General features: G+C 42.4%; 2 protein-coding genes across 2 annotated transcripts in view; one reads left to right on the top strand and one right to left on the bottom strand.

Annotated features, from left to right (window-relative positions):
- Positions 1-8,485: 8,485 nt before the first annotated feature.
- On the bottom strand, positions 8,486-17,346 carry FKBP14 (FKBP prolyl isomerase 14). Its single transcript, XM_027723821.2, has 4 exons — positions 16,963-17,346; positions 14,803-14,954; positions 11,928-12,055; positions 8,486-10,099 (listed from the first exon to the last, which is right to left on the bottom strand). Exons 1-4 carry the CDS (start codon positions 17,328-17,330, stop codon positions 9,941-9,943), a joined length of 807 nt encoding a protein of 268 aa, XP_027579622.2. The 5' UTR covers positions 17,331-17,346; the 3' UTR covers positions 8,486-9,940.
- A 433-nt stretch (positions 17,347-17,779) lies between these two features.
- PLEKHA8 (pleckstrin homology domain containing A8) overlaps positions 17,780-18,262 on the top strand; it is a 33,155-nt gene continuing 32,672 nt past the window's right edge. The window contains exon 1 of the mRNA XM_027723785.2: positions 17,780-17,936. Within this exon, the coding sequence (XP_027579586.1) occupies positions 17,897-17,936 (40 nt within the window). The 5' untranslated portion in view covers positions 17,780-17,896. The remainder of the gene's footprint in view (positions 17,937-18,262) is intronic.

Raw genomic sequence — 18,262 nt, 5'->3', positions numbered from 1 at the left:
TTTACTCAGAGCTGCATCTTTAAAATCTTTGAATGGAGATTGCTGTGTAAACAGAAAACACAAAATTATAATAATTAGGACAAAGCCACAATGCTTATCTATTGATTATTTCCTCTTTGTCTTCAATAACATAACAGCAGAATTTATGGATTTTAAATGATATTTTTTTCTCCTGTAAAAGATTGGTTTCCAATGGGTTCCAAAATCAAGGAAGGAAAGCGGGAAGGACACATCTTTAGAGAAGAGAATTTCAAAGAGCCTTTGTTCCATGTTTTATCTGTGAAAGGAAGAGAACAAAAGGCAAACACTGCAACATATAGCTTAAGTTACAGTGGTTTTTCGTTCTTCTTTATACACCTCCTTAGTTGGAGATCAAAGCTTATTCAGGAGAACTAGTACCCCAAAATCCTCAAGACACTGCAGCACTAGTCTTTGATTCATTATTTCCAAAATACTTTCCTCTGCAAGTTCAAGACAGCAGCCGTGCAACTGATGGAACTAGTTTTCTCAGTAAACTGTGTTTAAAAGAAGAGAAGCTGGCTTAATGTAGGTTGGTAGAAAAGACCATCTAAGTGTTGAAATTATATTAAAAAAAGTAATATGATAGATTTTGGTGAAAGGGTAGTGCAGCCAAGAAAACCCTTTTGTTGGTATTTATTTTTGCTATTTCAAGCCACCGTCTTAGTCCTGTTCTCTCTAGTGGAGCACTGATTTGGGGTACTTAAAAAACAGATAAACTGGGGTTGTTCAGAACAAATGTGCCTGGTTGCTTCTAAGTCAGAATTCTAAGCCTATACCCATAAAAGCACCCCACTAAAATTATTCCTCTTGCAGTGAGTTATAGGAACAAAAGCTTTTTATATACAGAAGAGTTAGTAACATTGAAAACACCTGTGAGATCCTTGTTAATAGTTACACCATAGGCCAGTAAAAGCAACAGATGTCATAGAATGAATCTAAAGAGCGGGAAGCATCAATGGCACTTGTGTGTTTTGGGGGTTTTTTTCTATATAGTCAGGAGACTGGACCAGAGAACTGAGAGTATTTCTCCCACACTGAAGCCACTAAAGGTGGCTGCATACCTGCTTCAGTATTATGTTCTATATTAATGTGTCCTGTCCAAATAATTTATGTGTAATTTATGAAGCCACTAAAGGTGGCTTCATCCATAAAAAAGAAAGAGGGTGGCAGGTGCAGTACTATGATGTGAGATAAACATGTCACCTGCTGAGCTCTGTGGATGTTCAAAATGAAAAAGATAGGAGAAATCCTGGCTGCAGCCTCTTTATCCAATTATACCATTGAAGATTAATCTATGGAAATGGCTGCAGCTGTAGTTAAGATGTTATTTGTAGGCACAATGTCAGGCTTAGATGCTGAGCTCTTACTCATGCACCAGAGAAGGTAATTCATATTTCCATTACATAAGTGACATAACAGAACACAACTCCTCAATGTGACAGGGACAGAAGACAGCATGCTGCAGTTACCCTCAGTGTCTAGAAAGCTATTAGGCACAGCACTGAACCACACAACCAACCTGCTACATTGCCCAGTCAAAAAGGTTGCCTTCTTCTGGAGTGATGATTTACCAATATAACATCAGTCTTTTGCTTTTTTTTTCATAAATTTTGGCATTTTCCTGGTTTTAATTTACAGAAATCTGTGACAGCATATTTATTTTCAGAATTCTAAAAGGTATAACAAGACACATTTATTATTATTATTGGCTTTTTTGATGTGTTAGAACAGCACCTGTAACAATGAGGCTAAAACACTTGACAATAGCTTAAGACTCATAATAATATAGAGTCAAGGCAGGTGGAAGAAGGAAATCTGTCAACCTGAGAGGATAAGCCAGTAATGACAACAAAGCAGCAGAAAATAGAGACAACAGCATTAAATCCTTATGCAATGATCCTATTTAATCTTCATGTATGCTTCATTGTTGTGATGCTGCCTGTACAGAAATGCTTGCAGCAGACGGATGAGCTGCAAAAGGTATCTCACTTCCCTCTGCAATAAATGTGCTACAGTAACTACGTTATTAGTATTATATTAAAAATCAAGCATATTTTTCCTCAGCTTAGCATTATTCATCAAATTGCAACAACTTGAACATCAATACATAAGACAAAAAATCATTTCTGGTGTTATGCAAGTGATACCGGAGTTTGTGAAAGTGACTGCATACCTGCTTCAGCATTATGTTTTATATTAATGTGTCCTGTCCAAATAATTTATGTGTAAATTGCTGCAAATTAAGTCACAGCACTTAGAAAAAAGATTGGACAGTAATACAAGGGACAGAAAATTCTACTATGTGATTTATCAGCCATCTGGTGTGGTGCAAATAGCACGCATTCAAGAGAGGTTCTGATTAGTAACCACAGCAACAGGTCTGCTGAGTACTCATAAAAACTTATGCATGTGTCAGCAACCTTTCCTCTCCTCCCATGCACATCATACACTGGGGGCTGTGAGCAGTGACATGTCCTTCCTGGGCTACAGATATTTCTGCAGCAGCATTTTCCAGTATTCTGCTTTTAAGGAGATTTAAAACTTGGGCAGCCTTTTTTTGCTTAATTTTTTGTTTGGGGGTTTTAAATTTTTTTTTAATTGTAAATATGGCTTTAAAGAGTCCTGTCTCTAAAAAGCCCTCTAGATGAAGAAGTCATTTTCCTTATTCATGGAAGTGGTAGATATCTGCAGATGGGAAGGGATCACTGATAACAGAAATACTACAAATTAAAATAAAAGAAGTCCTTTTGTCTCCTGTACTTCCAAAAGGATTGGAAAAATGTATTTTTAAAAGTGTCCACAATTGAGTACCTCTGTGACAAAAGAGGCTATGTTTACATATATGGCCTTATCCGAAATGTACAGCTGGAAAACAGTAGTTAATAAGAGATGGGAAAAATTACAAAGCTGACACTGTATTGCACGTTTCATGCTGGTTGTGTGTTATTCTTATGTACATATTTTAACAGAGAAATGTGAAGAATAAATTACCCAGCAGGTTTTAAACTTCCTTGTATTTGCTGTGGATATCAGTCAAAACTGCATGGTACTGAGAGATATTCCTCTGCTTATTTTCTCTGCTATTCTCTCCCCAGTGCAAGGGCAGGGCCTGATGTTTTCTTCAAGCCTGCCTTTAACTTTACACCCGAGCAGTGGTGTGACAGCGTGAGCCTGGCTGGTGCCACTCCAGTCTGTCCTGAGGTACTGACACATCCCATAGCTGCCTGCTCAGGAAACAAAGTGCGAAGGTCCAAAGCCAGCAGGGGTCTGGCAGAGCATATTAACTGATGTCCTAGAGCCCACCCCACCAGCTGTCTCCACATAACCCCACCACTGTGTGAATGGCAGGTTGTGGCTGTTCCCAAGGGTGCCGTGGTGAGCTGGGCTTGGCTCAGGTTAGCAGTGACAGAATCTGGTACCCAATGCAGAGGAGCGTCAGCCAGTTCTGCTCCATACGAGCTCCCACTGCAGTTTGTGCTCGTTGCCAGCTGTGAGATGAACACCACGTGTCTAGGAGCTTTGCTTCAGCCTGAGTTTTGCAGAGGTGGAGCATTGAATTATGTCAGAATGCATGTGCACATCATGATATCCATGTGACCATGTTAAGTCTAGCTTTTAACCCAACTACTGGTAGTGACAATAGCAGTGAAGACATGATGGCACATACGGGCTGAAATACTGGATGCAAATGTAAATCCTTACCTTCTGTTGAAAGGAAGGAACATCACCAGTCATACCTCTCTTAAGTATTGTGGTCAGTGTTCCTAAGAGTAAAATCCAGCAAGTCATAATTTTCTACAAGCTACAATTAGTCCATTAGCTATAGATGTAAAGAATCCATACCCAGAGATGGACACAGGGTCACCAGAAACATTTTGCGTTGTATTTGTGGAATGAAAACCTATTCTCTAAAGACATATCCCAGCAGATTAGAGAGACTAGAGCTAAGCTCTGCTATTTACTCACAGAAAAAAAGCAGGCCAAGCACACAAAAGAAATAGTATTACCTAGTTCACTATTCAGGGAAAGAGGCAGAAGAGGAAACATAGCTGCTTCAAAGAAATTTCAATCGCAATAACATAAAAGGGGACAGGATTGATTTAATACTTTCAGTCTGACTCCCAGATGAGGAATCAATTATCCTGCATCATTTAATCTCCTTATGCAGGTCATGACACAAACTAGAAATTAGAAGCATCATGTCTAAAATGAAGAGCAGCTCTTAATGGTAGTTAGCATCAGTCTCTGATTTTTTAGAAGAAAATATAACTGGGATTTGGGGCACTCTGAAGAGTCAGGTCCACTGGATTTCTACAGTCAGACCCAAATATTTTAAAAGTGGGTTTGTCCTTGTTTACCTAAGAGAAATGCAGAGCAGTTATAAGAAAAGAAAAATAAAAGGGAAAAAAAAAAAAAATACTAACCCTTTGGATAAACTCCAGCCCTCCACCAGGAACACGACCTTCAGAATATTTGCACAAAATTACTTACCTGCCATGTTTCAAACTATCCTCTCTTCACAGCAACCTTCTCACTAAACCAAGCTCCTACATTTTTTACATCATTCAAGAGAACAGAACTACCACACTACTTCAAAGTGCAACCCCTTGCTAAACCAGCCTTCTTTTTGAACAGAAATGGTTAGGATGAAGAAATGTGATGCAGGAGGGGGCTCCATCTGAATTCCCTCCAGGCTGGAAGAGATGATAACAAAGGTCCTTGTCCCTATATAGCCTCCTACTGAGCTTCTCAATCACACTTCTTGTGTGGAACTGTTGACATAATCAACCACAGGCACCGAAACAGAAGCAGTGCAGCTAAAGAAAGATCCTGATTTTGTCAGAGAGTTGTTTTTCCTATGAACCAGGAGAAAACTAGGATACAATGTAAGCATTATGATTAACTTTCAGGAGAAGCTAAAATTATCCAGGATTATACAAATAGAAGTGCGTTTAGTTTATTTCCTGTTGCCAAAACCAATTCAGCATTGAAGATAAATTAAAGGGTTTGAGGGTGATGGGGTTTGTGCTGTGTTTTGGGGATTTTTGCAAAAACTCTATGACGAGGCCAATGTATTTTCAAGAAGTAAGCTCAACATACCTCTTATAAATATTCTTTAATAGATCTTGGAAGTGTGAATTTAAATTTTGTCACAAAACTCCCTATAGAAACTGTCTGAAACAGCGGTTTCCAATGAGTCAGATCAGGAACTAGCCTTGTTATTTGCAGTCCCTACATCACTGACTGCAGTGTTCGTTCTTCCAAGTAAGCAGATGCCAAAGGATCTAGGAAGCAAAATCTTTTGCATTTCTCAGATTAATCTGCATAATTCCACTCTCTCTGATCACGTTTTCCCTAGCCTTGCATCTTTTCCCAGAATTCCCCAAAACAATTAGCTTTCCCAATCCTGCTGGTATTCACCTGCCATCTGAAACTAGGATTTCTGGATCAAGGGAGAGACCACCTTGTATCTAACAGTAGAAACAATGGGATGTGGGGAGCATGTATGAGAAAGATAATTGTAATCTAAGGGCTGACCTGTACAACCTATTTTTACACTGAAGTATTCAGGAAACAAACTATGTATCATTTTCCTTTTAAATATGAAGATGAAACCATGGCAGCAGTTTGTTCAATATGTACTTAACACTGCAATTTTATGACCCTGTAACATACAGGGTCACCAAAACACCTCTGTACTGGGGATGTTCCTTGCAGCACAAGGACATGCTCTACAGAGGGATCTGGGCAGGCTGGATCGAGAGGCTGAGTCCAAATGTATGAGGTTCAACAATACCAAGTTCCAGGTCCTGTACTTGGGTCACAACCCCAAGCAGCACTACAGGCTTGGGGCAGTGACTGGAAAGCTGTCCAGCTGCAAAGGACCTTGGGGTGCTGGTCGACAGTGGCTGCACACGAGCCAGCAGTGTGCCCAGGTGGCCAAGAAGGCCCACGGCACCTGACCTTGTATCAGCAATAGTGTGGCCAGCAGGCCCAAGGCAGTGATTGTCCCCCTGTACTCAGCACTGGCGAGGCTGCACCTTGAATCCTGTATTCAGTTTTGGGCCTCTCACTAGAAGAGATTTATGTGCTAGAGTGTGTCCAGAGAAGGGAACGAAGCTGGTAAAGAATCTATAGCATAAGTCTGATGAGAAGTGGCTGAGGGAGCTAGTGGTGTTTACCCTGGAAAAAAGGAGGTTGAGAGGGAAAACCTTATCATTCTCTACAACTACCTGACAAGAGGCTGTAGTGAGGTGCAAGTCAGCCTTTTCTCCCAAGTAACAAGGAGGAAACATCCACAAGTTGTGCCAGGGGAGGTTCAGATTGGGTGTTAAGAAAAATTTCTTCACGAAAAGGGTTGTCAAGCACTGGAACAGGCTGCCCAGGGAAGTGGTGGAGTCATCACTTAAATACCTGGAGGTATTTAAAAGACGTGTAGATGTGGCACCTGGGGACATGGTTTAGTGGTGGAGTTGGCAGTACTGGATTAGTGGTTGGACTCAATGATCTTTAAAATATTTTCCAACATAAATGATTCTATGGTTCTATGACATAAGATACTGAAAAGACTTAAGACCAAACAAAGTGATTCCTTCATTTTCAACACTGTTTGCCTTGCCAGTTGATCTCAAAAGAGAAAGCTTTAAAAAACATTTCAGACTATAAGCACCATTTCTGAAGCTTTGCCAAAAGCTTTCTTGTGTAATTGCATTGCATATCAAGAATTCTCAAATAAAATGTGCTCTGAAGGCTGCTTCTGTACCTAGAGAAGGCAGCAACTCCCACTGTAATTGCTAGGTAGTGGCTGTGAATGACAGACTTCAGTTCTAAAAACCATTGCTATATGTTCTCCTGAATAACTACAAAACAATAAATGTGTGAAGAAGGCTATAAGATGCAGGAGGAAAGTGCTCTGTTTTGAACTCCACTTTTTCAATGCTATGTTTTACAGACATGCAGTGAGGGTTTGTTTCTTCGGGGGAAACACTTGCACTTCACACACAAGCCAGCCAAAATGTCGCTGAGTGCCTCTGAAGTTCCAATATTCCTCCCCTCCTTGAGGGACAGGCAGCTGTCTGCCTCTGGTCTCCTGCAGGTTGTTGTCTGACTCCTGCTGGCACTAGAGCGGTTTGCCCTGCGGATTAACAAGCAGATGCAACTGAGGTTAAGACAGGGAGCGCTATTTCTACCTAGGAAATCCCTTCATCTTCACAGGAGGACTTGAACGATAGCAAATGGTAATAAAGTTGAAATGACTTCTCAAATCTGCTGCTGATTCTGCAGTCTTGAAAAAACATTTTCAGTTCAATTTTGGAAGTTTAACACAGCTCTCAAAACAATGACTAAGAACAAAACCCATCCTCTCATTTGGCATAAACCTACACAAAACACCAAATAAAGCATCTTGGTCCTGCAGCTTCAATACGCAGCTGGCATTAACAAATAACTGTATCTTCAATGACAGTTATTTTTATGAAATGCTTTAAAAATCCAAGGAGAATGTACATTTCACAACGTTCGCTTACTCCATACTCCTATTTAATACAAAAGAAACAACTGGTCCTTACTGAAGTCACATACTGGCATCCCATTAGTTAAGCTTAACTTTTTATATATTTGGTCAGTAACATGTGCCAAGTTTTATTTCATGCTTTTATGCTTTCACTCCCCAGCTGTATGTTCTAAGAACATGCTAAACACTGCAAATGACAATGTAAAACACTGACAGACCCAAAGTATGTATCAGTTTTGCTATTCCTGGAAGCACACACACAGACTATTTCCCCTCTGGTTGTTTGGGTACCTGCCAATTCCCACATTCTAGGCAAAACTGCCTTAAGGATCAACTTCATATCCTATTAGCCCTCCTTGGCCTAGGTTCCCACGTAGTCAATGGAGAGAGACTGGAAACTCTATTTGCTAAGGCATCTATCCCAATAAAACACACATGACATGAGCTGCCCCCAGGTGCCTAATACTCTCCTGACTGCAGGGGAAATCAAGACACTCAGCACAGAACACATAAGCAACCTTGGGCAAGCTGAAGTCAGGCAAGCTTGATTTTCTTAAGTGATGAGAAAAAAAATATCATTATGCAAAACCATGCATGGTAAGAAGAGCTAAATAGGTAATGATTATTCATTATTTCCTCACAATAAAAGAATCAGGGTAGGCAATGAGCCTAAAACTGAAGGGAAATATCTTCCTACACTATTCTACTGTGAAACTCACTGCCACAGAAGCAAAAGTATAAAAGGGTGTGAGAAAACTAGACGGTATCATTGAGGAAAAATACCATAAGATTACTGAAAACAAAATACATTGCTACAATTCCTTGTCATTTAGAACAACAGCCACAAAATGTCAGATGCTGAAAGAAAAACAAAACAAAACAGCCCACCACTGCATACCTTCAGTGACACTTTTTTCCCCCAGAAAACAAGCCACTACTGACAGCAATCTGTAATGTCCATAAATTGAACTCTGTTTAATGAAGCAGTCTTCTAATACTTAGTTGCAACACTAGGTGGCAGGGAAACATCTAACTCACCTACAGCATTGAGAACCTTGAATGCAGAGTCTCACTTGGCAGTAGTCAAGGATTAGTGCAATGCAGCAATCTCAGGATCATATAGCTGGATTTGCTTCATGTCCTTACATAGCTCTGGGCAACATTTTCCAAGTACAATGCTGTGTTCATAGACCCATAGGTTAGTGGTATCAGAATACAGGCTATTCTTTCCCTGAGATGCCTTGCCCTCTCATTTAAGAAATCATGGATGATTGCAAAACATTTCTTCCTCTCAAAAACCAGTTCAAACAATTCCATTTTGTGTTTGAAATCCTCATGATCACCATCTCTGTAAAGACACAGCACCACAACATTTACTTCATGCCCCTGTTTTTCTAAAAATTCACTTTATTATTTAAAATTCACATCGCTTGTGTGCTACTTGTGAAAAATACTGCAAAGGGGCAATGAAACAAGTTCTGCAACTCATGCAGCTGCAAAGCAGGCAAGCCCATGGAAATTGTTCTTCAGGCCATACTGATCCTCCTGTCAATACACTTTTCCTCTTGTAAGATCTCCCTCCAACTGTGAGGAGAAAGGTGTGATCTTTTTCAATGAATGCAAACTCTGAGTTTCAAAACAAATGTGTGTACATTTAAAGGACACCACCTACCTCTGCACTGCAGCATAATTTGCTGTTTTCCAAATTACAGGCATTTCTTAGAATGTTGCTGGCAGTAGAAGTAAAAGTCTGACATTTAACTCTTGCCTTGTTCACATAATTTAACAAAAAATGCAGACAATTATTGGCATGGGTGGTAACACTCTCCCTTCAGAAGGGCAAAATCAGCACAGGATAATCATTCTTCTCATTCAGCTTTGTACCATTTCCTCAGCTGTATAAAGAGATGCCAATGCCTTCCAGTACATCCTTTTAAAATCTGCAGGAAAAACCCCCGAGGTCAGCACTGCTTTTTAAGCAGTGACACACAAGAAGGAAGGTCAAGTATTTAAGACACAGACTAGAAGTTATACATAAAGTAGTTGCTGAAAGTGATCTTGGCACACAAACAAATCACAGAAAGTCACTGAACTGGATTTTGATTTTCACAATGTTTGATAACTAGAAAGTTTGTTTCAGTTCTGAAAAATAAGTTAATACAAAATTTAAAAAATACTGATGTGCAAGTCTTTGCTGTATAAAAGGAGGTACATTTTCATACTTTAAAATAGTTTAAAACAGTTTAAAACAGTCATACATAATGAACAGAAATTCTCTTTTATATAAACAAAGTGTTTCTTAGCCAACAGCAATCATCAACTCCAAAACACAGAATTAAGATGACAGGAGAACCAGACAGTCTAAGTCACTGCTATTTGTGTCCAAAAAAATTATGCCACCCTTTTCTACAGCTCATCATGCTTGTATGTAAATTCCCTTGCAGATATAAACCCATCACTGTCTTCATCTTCTTTATCAAAGATGTCTTCAACCAAAGCATCATGCTGTGTGTCATTTACCACTGCTCCATGCTTTTCAAATTCTTTCTTCAAGTAAATTTTCACCTATCAGACAAAAGGTGAGAGATAACACTTTTAGGCTTATGCAAGAATTGATGACTGTAGTGTAAGAGAGGGCCACCATGTTCAGGATGGTAGTATTAGATAACAGATACCTTCTCTCCTGTGCCACTGCCAGAATAATACTTGTCTGACTGATTCTGCAGCTCCTATCAGTGATGAGAGTCTTTAGTAATAGAAGTGACAGTAAACTAGCAAATCTGCTGCCATAGCTTTATGGTACCTGACTGAAAAATGAGCCAGGACAGCTTGTCATCTGATGTCTATACAGTAAATTATAAATAGCTAGGCAGAAGTTATTAGCTGCCAATTGGTCAGAGACCAAAACAACTTTTCCATATCCTAGCACTTTGACAAACCAGAAGATGTAAACAGCTGCCCCAAATACATAAAGAAATCTGTCACAACCTCAGTGTTTGCTGCTCTAATGGGAACTATGTTAAATGATTTGTAGACATCTCAAAATTTTGAATGACAAAGAGTCAAGGTAGCTTTTAAACAGACTTCTGGAACAGTTACTTACACTAAGCTAATTACTAATGGTAAGCAGTGTTTTGAACAAAATCAGATTATTTTTACTCAGTTTCTACAGTTTAACTGTTGAGATTCCAACTGTTCTGAATTGCAGAGCCTTCTATAAGAATAACAATACCAACATACCCACCTGTGAAACAGATACCACTTGTATGAGAATTGTAACAGTGGACTGTTAGCAGCCGGATAAATGGGCCATGTTTCAGGGCTGTTTTATTAATTTCACACTGTGGTATTTGTTAGGTTTATTGCTTACATTTCCAATACACAGCTATTAGGCACCCTGACACGTCTGATGCATAGTACAAATGATTAGCCTTCTGGGTCTAGTAAACTGTACCAGGCTCAAAAAGAACTCAGTTGTTTATACTAGGTTCTCATGGATCAATTTTGCACATTGGGAAAGCAGAAGACTGAAAATAAGAGGCAAACAGAAGGTGAATAATGCTGAGTACATGTCCTTCATAGAGTGAATGCAGTGAAACAGGACTGCCCTACAGCAGCAGAACTTCTAATTCCAGTTTATTAATAAATCAGCAATTAACTCCAAAAAGCCCTGAAGTCTGGCTTTATTCTGATGATGCTTTCTTTCACTCAAGTCTCCCATAAGCACCCATGGGTCATGTGCCTATGCTCCAGCTTACCAAGGCTCCTTTTGAAGCCCTTTGGAGTCCAGAATTTTCACTAGGATGCAAGGCTCAGAGTAGTGGCAGCACAGATGCGCACCCTTGGCTTAGTTTTACTGAAAAAGTCTACTGTTAAGGTACAAATAAGTATGTGAGCTGAAGCCAATCAAGAAAGGCAAACCACAGACAGGAGCTAGCTAATTGTTGAGCAAGGAATGGCATTTAGTAAGAAAGGCACCAACATGAAAATGCCAAAAGCATGAAAGGCAAAAAAACAAAGCTGAGAATTGTAGGGCAAGCAACAAAGAAAGTCATCTCCAGAGAAGAACAGAGGCTCACCCTTCCCCACATGACTAATCACCACCTGGCCACCAAGGGCCTTTTGAGTGTCTTACCATTAATGGTATCAGTTCAGCATTAATGGTATCAGCTAACAACTCATTCGTTACCTCAACTGTCCATCACCCAATAAATAATTCCCTTAAGTACTAAGTAGTATGCATTCTGCTTGTTAAGTTGCTCTGTGCACAGCAGTAACTAAAATCTAACTCGTGTATAGATACTTCTCTAGCAGGATCAAGTTAAGCCTATCTTTTCTTTTTCACTGTCCCATTCTGTTAGATTTGCTCACAAGAGAAGAGTAACCCACTCACCTCTTGCTTGGACAGTTTCCAGTCATCATTAAGATCCATCTCTTGGAATGACTCATGAGACCGTGGCCCATTTCTAATTTCTAGAAGGTCAATGTTGAAAATCAATGTGCTCTCAGGTGGAATTTTTCCTGCCCAAAATGGAGAAAAGTTAAAAACAACTACATATTCAGTGCCATACAAAAGCCACATGCATCAGAGCAATGTTCCAGTAATCCTACTTATTTCAAAGCATCCTGCAATTTGAATTAACATGGATAAGCATCTGTAACAGTGATAACAGTAACCACTTCAGACGGTGGCCTGGACTCTGAGCAGCCCTTACAGCATATACACAACTTTAAATGCAACTACTTTTGCTGGAGACCACCAGGTGTTGATGTGAGCTCTTATTCAGCAATTGTCATCACAAGTTTCTTAAATAACATTCTTGAATAATTTTTTCATGGCCAGAGCCAGTTGAAGAGGTAAACAGTAAAGGAGACTGTACAACCCGGGAGGCTACAGCCAAGACTAATGGACAGGGCAGCAAGAACAGAGAATTCAGTCCTCCCAATACACCATTACCCTGCCAGGCTCCAAATTCCTCTCCACTGCCAACTGACACCCTGTATCTGCTATTCTGCCACTGCAAAAAAACTCATTTGCAGAGAAAGACAGAAAGGCAGCAATGATGCCAGTATCCCACAGCTATCTCTGGACTGCTGCACAAGGCACTGAGCTATTTCCAAACACACAGCAGAAACTAAGTACATAAACCTGACCAAAAGGCAAGTGTTGTCACAATGTCATTTTTGATGCAGGTGAGAAGACCAGTAACTTCCTAATAGTGCCACAGACACCCCCCCCAACTGCCACCACCCTTCAAGGATTTCAGTTCATTAGGCATTGGCTTTTACAGGGGTGTGATATGCCCTCATGCTGATGGCTGAAAGTATTGTCAAAGACCTTTTAGCACATCACTTTGCCATTTTATATAGAGAGGGATTGAATAGGACCAAGTATATTTCTATATTGGATGGCAGCACCCCAAAAAATATTCCTATCCCTTGAGAATATAGGGAAAAAACTAATCCACAGCATCTACTTTGGAGCTATGCTGTTAAATATACTCTGAGCTGCAGCAACAAACAAGCTTGTAGATTTCTGAGATGAATAAACGCGCAGAAACTTCTGGAAATACAGGGTACAGTGCCCTGATCAGATTTTGGGACACAGGTCATTTTTCTGAGTGTTACAGAAAAAGGCATCTGACTTGAATGATGAGTCAGAAAGCAAGCAAGGTGGGAGGCTAGTGAAATTATTTGCATTTGGAGTAAAGCATGAAGAAAATGAAATAATTGTCTTCAAGGGCATAATTGAAAATAGCAACATAATTATGCTCAAATATTTCAAAGTCTTCCTAAAGTAAGTAGTTTCTTACAGCAGTTAGCACCGTTTACTTGTTTAACCTTCTTGCATTACACACAGAGGTGAGGCTCGCAAGTCTTTGAAGAATAATTGTAGTGCTTTACATATGAATCAGAGCAATTAGGCCTGTGATGACTATGTGAGCACTGCAGTATTTCATATCTTTTTGTAGAAAAATTTACAGCTGAGCCCTGCATACAGGCAACGAGCTGACCACCACAAGTTTCCTGTTCTCTACTAGAAACATGATTATTGCTTCTAATACTTTGTCCTGAATCCCAAACCAAGGCTTCTAGAAAAATATTTTTTAAAGGGTATTTCAAGAAAGCAGGGTATGGAGTATGCTGTATGTATGGAATATTACTTAGCATGATGTAATATGGAGGACTACTTAGCCTGCATTCAGCCCTACTTGTCAGAAGATACAGACACGCAAACACTCCTCACACCTATAACAGTCCCATGTTAATCGGAGACAACATTAGCAGGATGGACTATATGATCCTAGACATTTATCCTTCCTGCGTTGAAACCCTGCATTACCACAGGTCCTTTGTGGCAACTCTTGTCGTGACAAAAATAGTTATAATATTTGCTCGAAAAAAGTTAACTAAAACAGACCCTGTAAGGCAGAAGCAGAGCCTTCCCGCATCATTCAAGATGCCACTTGCTTAACTGTACCTTCCAAATCTGCCCTCCCATTAAAACAGGAATCTGGAAACACTGAAAGGAAAACTCCCAAACACCATCAGTAGTAGCCAGGTTGAGAAAACCCTACAAGAAACGCTTTTACCTGTCTGCACACCATTCAGCACATTTTCAGCAGGTGGCAACGTGATTGCTCATGCATCTGCACATCTTACTATGGTTAACAGGGACCACTGCCCACACTGAAAACAGCTATAAGAGGTAAAGAATTAATGTCCCTATATGGATAAATAAATAGTGACTTTTCACTGTATCAGCTAAAAACTGGTTGGGCAGCAGTACAGGGAGTTTCTTAGGGTTTTAAAAGAAACCTGCAAGCAAGAATGAGGCTTGCACATGCACATTCAAGAAGTATTACCACAAAAACAGATGCAACAGCCAAAAAGCCAAGTGTTACCTAGTAAACCACCTCCACTTGATTGAAAAAAAAAAAAGGGAAAAAAAGCAAAGGAAAAAAAAGAAAAAGCAGAGCACTATTGAGGACAGCACTAACAGAAAAGACACTTGGAACATACAGCACAGCAGCTACCATCAATTTCTTGTGGGGGGTTTTTTCTCTGCATTCACCACATAATGACTTACTGGTTATTTCTGCTGAAAATAAATTTGAGAGAAAGAACACCTGACTCCATCAATTTTTCTTACTTAATGGAATCTGCCTGGAAAGCTAGAAAGCTTGCTACCCTTTTAGGCCAAGAACAACAGTAAAATACAGAGATTAAAAGCAACTGAAGTATGGGAAAGGCTTCAGGTGTTTTACCTTTCCCTTCTTTTCCATAGGCAAGGGCTGGTGGAATAGTTAGCTTCCGCTTCTCTCCCACACACATGTCCTTCAAACCTCTGTCCCAGCCTTTGATAGCTTCCCTTATGCCAAGTGTAAACCACATAGGTTGACCATTGTTATGCTTGTGACTAGAAAAGAAAGGAATAAAACACTTATTATTTAAACATCTAGTCCTATAAAAGGCACATGGAGCAAATGGAATATGCTTATAACATAGATATATAATCAAAACCACACCACTGCTCGGCACCCTGACATTTCTGTAACACCTAGACTTTCAAAGTCTTTAAAATTATACTTTGCATAATTGCAAGGTTCCTTGAGAAGCAGAAAGAAATAAAATAACATCTACACGGTGTGTTTATGACAACACTGAGCAATCTGGATCCCCATCTTCACTTCCCTGCTCACCTATTTCCACTTGGAAACTGATCAGACTAGAAGGACATTTCTACTTAAAAATCTACAATCAAGGCCATGTATACTCTTCGGTACATTGCAAACCAAGACCCAGCCTGGTCATGATTACAATATACCTTTCAACATGCTTAGAAGTACCAGCCTCGCCTCTTCGAAAAAACCTGTTAGAAAAAACTCAAACGGTAAAATAACTACACAACAGATAGTCTAGAAAAAACAGAAACAAATGCATGCAAAATAGTCAAGTTTTAATTAGGGAGACCCAATTTAACCAGATGGTACAACCCGGACTACTTTCACTCTACTGACAGACAGAGAATTTAAAAGCTCTACTTACTAGTCATGCAGGAAAGGTGCTTAACAAGAAAACAGAGCACTTACAGAGATTAGTCAGCAGCAAAAACTTAAGAGTGTCACTGGAAGTTCTTTTAGAGGCAGGTTAACTACAAGAGAAAATTAGTGAGATTTTAGTTGAGTTGTCTACAAGAGCATAAACATGCAAAACTGTCTTTTTTTTTTTTTAATATGTTCCATAAACAGCCTTCAGGCACAGCCTGCAGAGACGTGAGCATTTTGCTGTCTCCCACGATTAACACTTCGTTGATGTTTTACAGGACATCCAGCATTAGCAAGTCGTTGCAGACTCTTTAGCAGACTCCCTCGAATTTGTGGCTCTTCCTCCTATTTGCATTACTGTGGTTCTCTTATGTTGACTTGTCTGGTCGGGAGTAGGTGAAAAATACCCTTTCGGTAATGAAAAGCTGTTATTGTGCTGCCCGTAGTGGAAGGCCACGTATAACTTTTTTTTTTTTACCTAGAAGTTTGCTTTAGAAACCAGAAAATTTGTGCATAGAACAAGACCTATTAAACCGCTGAGATCACATAGCAAAACTCGCACTTAAATCACAGAATCATAGAATGGCTTGGGCCAGAAGGGGCCCTAAAGATCATCTAGTTCCAATTCCCTTGCCATGGGCAGCAGGGACACCTTCCACTAGACCAGGCTGCTCAGAGCCTCATACAACCTGGCCTCGAACAGTTCCAATGATGAGACATTCACAACTTCTCTTGGCAACCTGTCCCAGTGCCTCGCCACCCTCACAGAATTTCTTTCTAATATGTAACCTAAACCTACTCTCTTTCAGCTTGAAGCCATCCCCCCTTCTCCTGTCACTACATGCCCCTGTATTTTAAATAGTCTCTCTCCATCTTTCCTGTAGGCTCCCTTCAGGTACTGGAAGGCTGCAATTTGGTCACCCCAAAGCCTTCTCTTTTCCATCCCTGAAACTGTTCAAGGCCAGCTTGGATGGGGCTCTGAGCAACCCGGTCTAGTGAAAGGTGTCCCTACCCATGGCAGGGATTGAAATTAGATCATCTTTACGGTCCTTTCCAACCCAAGCCATTCTATGATTCAATGATTTGGGATGGGATATGGGATGGCCCATCCCTGGAAGTGTTCAAGGCCAGGTTGGAAGGGGCTCTAAGCAACCTGGTCGAGCGGAAGTCTCAAGGGAACTTAAAAGTTCTTTCAAACCCAAGCCATTCTATGATTCCATTTTACACACGCACACACACATATATATTTTTATATATATATATACACACATATATATGTATATATATATATGTATATATATATATATGTGTATATATATATATATATATATATATAGGCAAGCTCGCTCACCAGCTCGCCCGGAGACGCACCGCACTTACGTGGAGTGAAACATGGAGCCGTCCCTCTCCAGGTAGCCCTCGTAGTGAACCAGCATCATGTCCCCCCACTTTGTCTTCCTGTGGCAGATGAACGGCTTGTGCAGCACCTCCACCTTCACGTCGGCGGGGGGGATCAGCGCCGCGCCCGCGCAGCCCAGCGCGGCGCACAGCAGGGCAGACCGCAGCAGCGCCGCCGCCATCGCCGCCATCGCCGCCATCGCCGCCACCTCCCCTCGGCTCACCGGGCCGCCATCCCGCAACCGCAGCCGTAGTCGCAGCCCAAGTCCCTCGGTCGGTCCGACGTGGCAGCGGCGTTCAGCGCTCCCGGCGGTCCGGCTCCCCCGGCGCGCCCTCTGATTGGCTCGCATCAGGGCGACCCCGGGAGAACCCACCGCCCATTGGGGCGCGCCTCTATCCGTCCCCCAGCTCGCCCAATCGGCAGGCTCGGCTGAGCGGAGGGGTGGGCGGGCCCGTGCGGTCCGGGCAGTCCCAGCGCCGGCGAGCGGGGGAGCCCTGCAGAGCGCTCGCACAATAGAGCCGGCCGCTGCCGGCCGCTCATTGGGCGGTGCCCGCGCGGAGGGCGCGTTCCGATTGGCTGCGGGCGGCCACCTGCTCTGGGCGTTCCGCGCCTGTTCCGTCCCCCCGCGCTCCCCGTTCCCGCCGGTCACGCGGGCCGCGATTCACAGAGCGGTTTGCGCAGACGTAGCGCCGCGGGGCCGCTCGGGGGCTGCGCGGCTGTGGCGCGCGCTGCGCCGGGAGCGTGGCGTCGGCAGGGGGCGGGCGCGCCGCGGGCCGGGCGGGGCGGGCGCCCCCCCGCGATGGCGCTGGGCGGTGGCGGGGAAGGCGCGGCGGGGCGCGGGCGGCGGCGGCGGCGGCGGGCGGCGTGACCCCGCCGGGGGGCGGCCGCGCTGCATGGGGCCGGGGGCCGGCCGGCATGGAGGGGGTGCTGTACAAGTGGACGAACTACCTGAGCGGTGAGTTGCTGCCGGTGCTCAGCCACGGCGGGACGGGGGCCATCTTCTCCTGTATATATATTTATACAACTACATATGTCTCTGTTCGTCTATGTTGGCTGGGTGTGGGTCAGCGCTGCCCCCTGACCTCGCCGTACACGGGAGCAGCCCCGGCGCACCCCGGTTTTCCAGCCGCGCCGCCACATGGTCCCCGCCCGGTTTTTATCCCGGTGCCAGCGCCCGCCCGGGGCGCCCCGCGCCCTCCCCGGATCGTGGGTTGGGGTTTGGGGTTGTTTCGGGTGCGCCGGGTCACGCTCGAGCAGTGTACTTCCCCGTCGTACACACAC

Source organism: Pipra filicauda, unplaced genomic scaffold, assembly GCF_003945595.2.
Source record: "Pipra filicauda isolate LSUMZ 115617 unplaced genomic scaffold, ASM394559v2 scaffold84_size4826128_pilon, whole genome shotgun sequence".
NCBI lineage: Eukaryota > Metazoa > Chordata > Aves > Passeriformes > Pipridae > Pipra > Pipra filicauda.
The sequence above is the reverse complement of the archived record's forward strand: the minus strand, read 5'-3'. Positions and strand labels throughout refer to the sequence as shown.

Excerpts from the sequence above, each read along its gene's own strand:
- FKBP14 (XM_027723821.2), bottom strand. The coding sequence starts at position 17,330 with ATGCGAGCCAATCAGAGGGCGCGCCGGGGGAGCCGGACCGCCGGGAGC. Across the intron at positions 12,056-14,802 it reads CTATGGAAAAGAAGGGAAAG|GAAAAATTCCACCTGAGAGC; the intron begins GTAAAACACCTG and ends CATTTTGGGCAG. Across the intron at positions 10,100-11,927 it reads GGAAACTGTCCAAGCAAGAG|GTGAAAATTTACTTGAAGAA; the intron begins GTGAGTGGGTTA and ends TTTGTCTGATAG.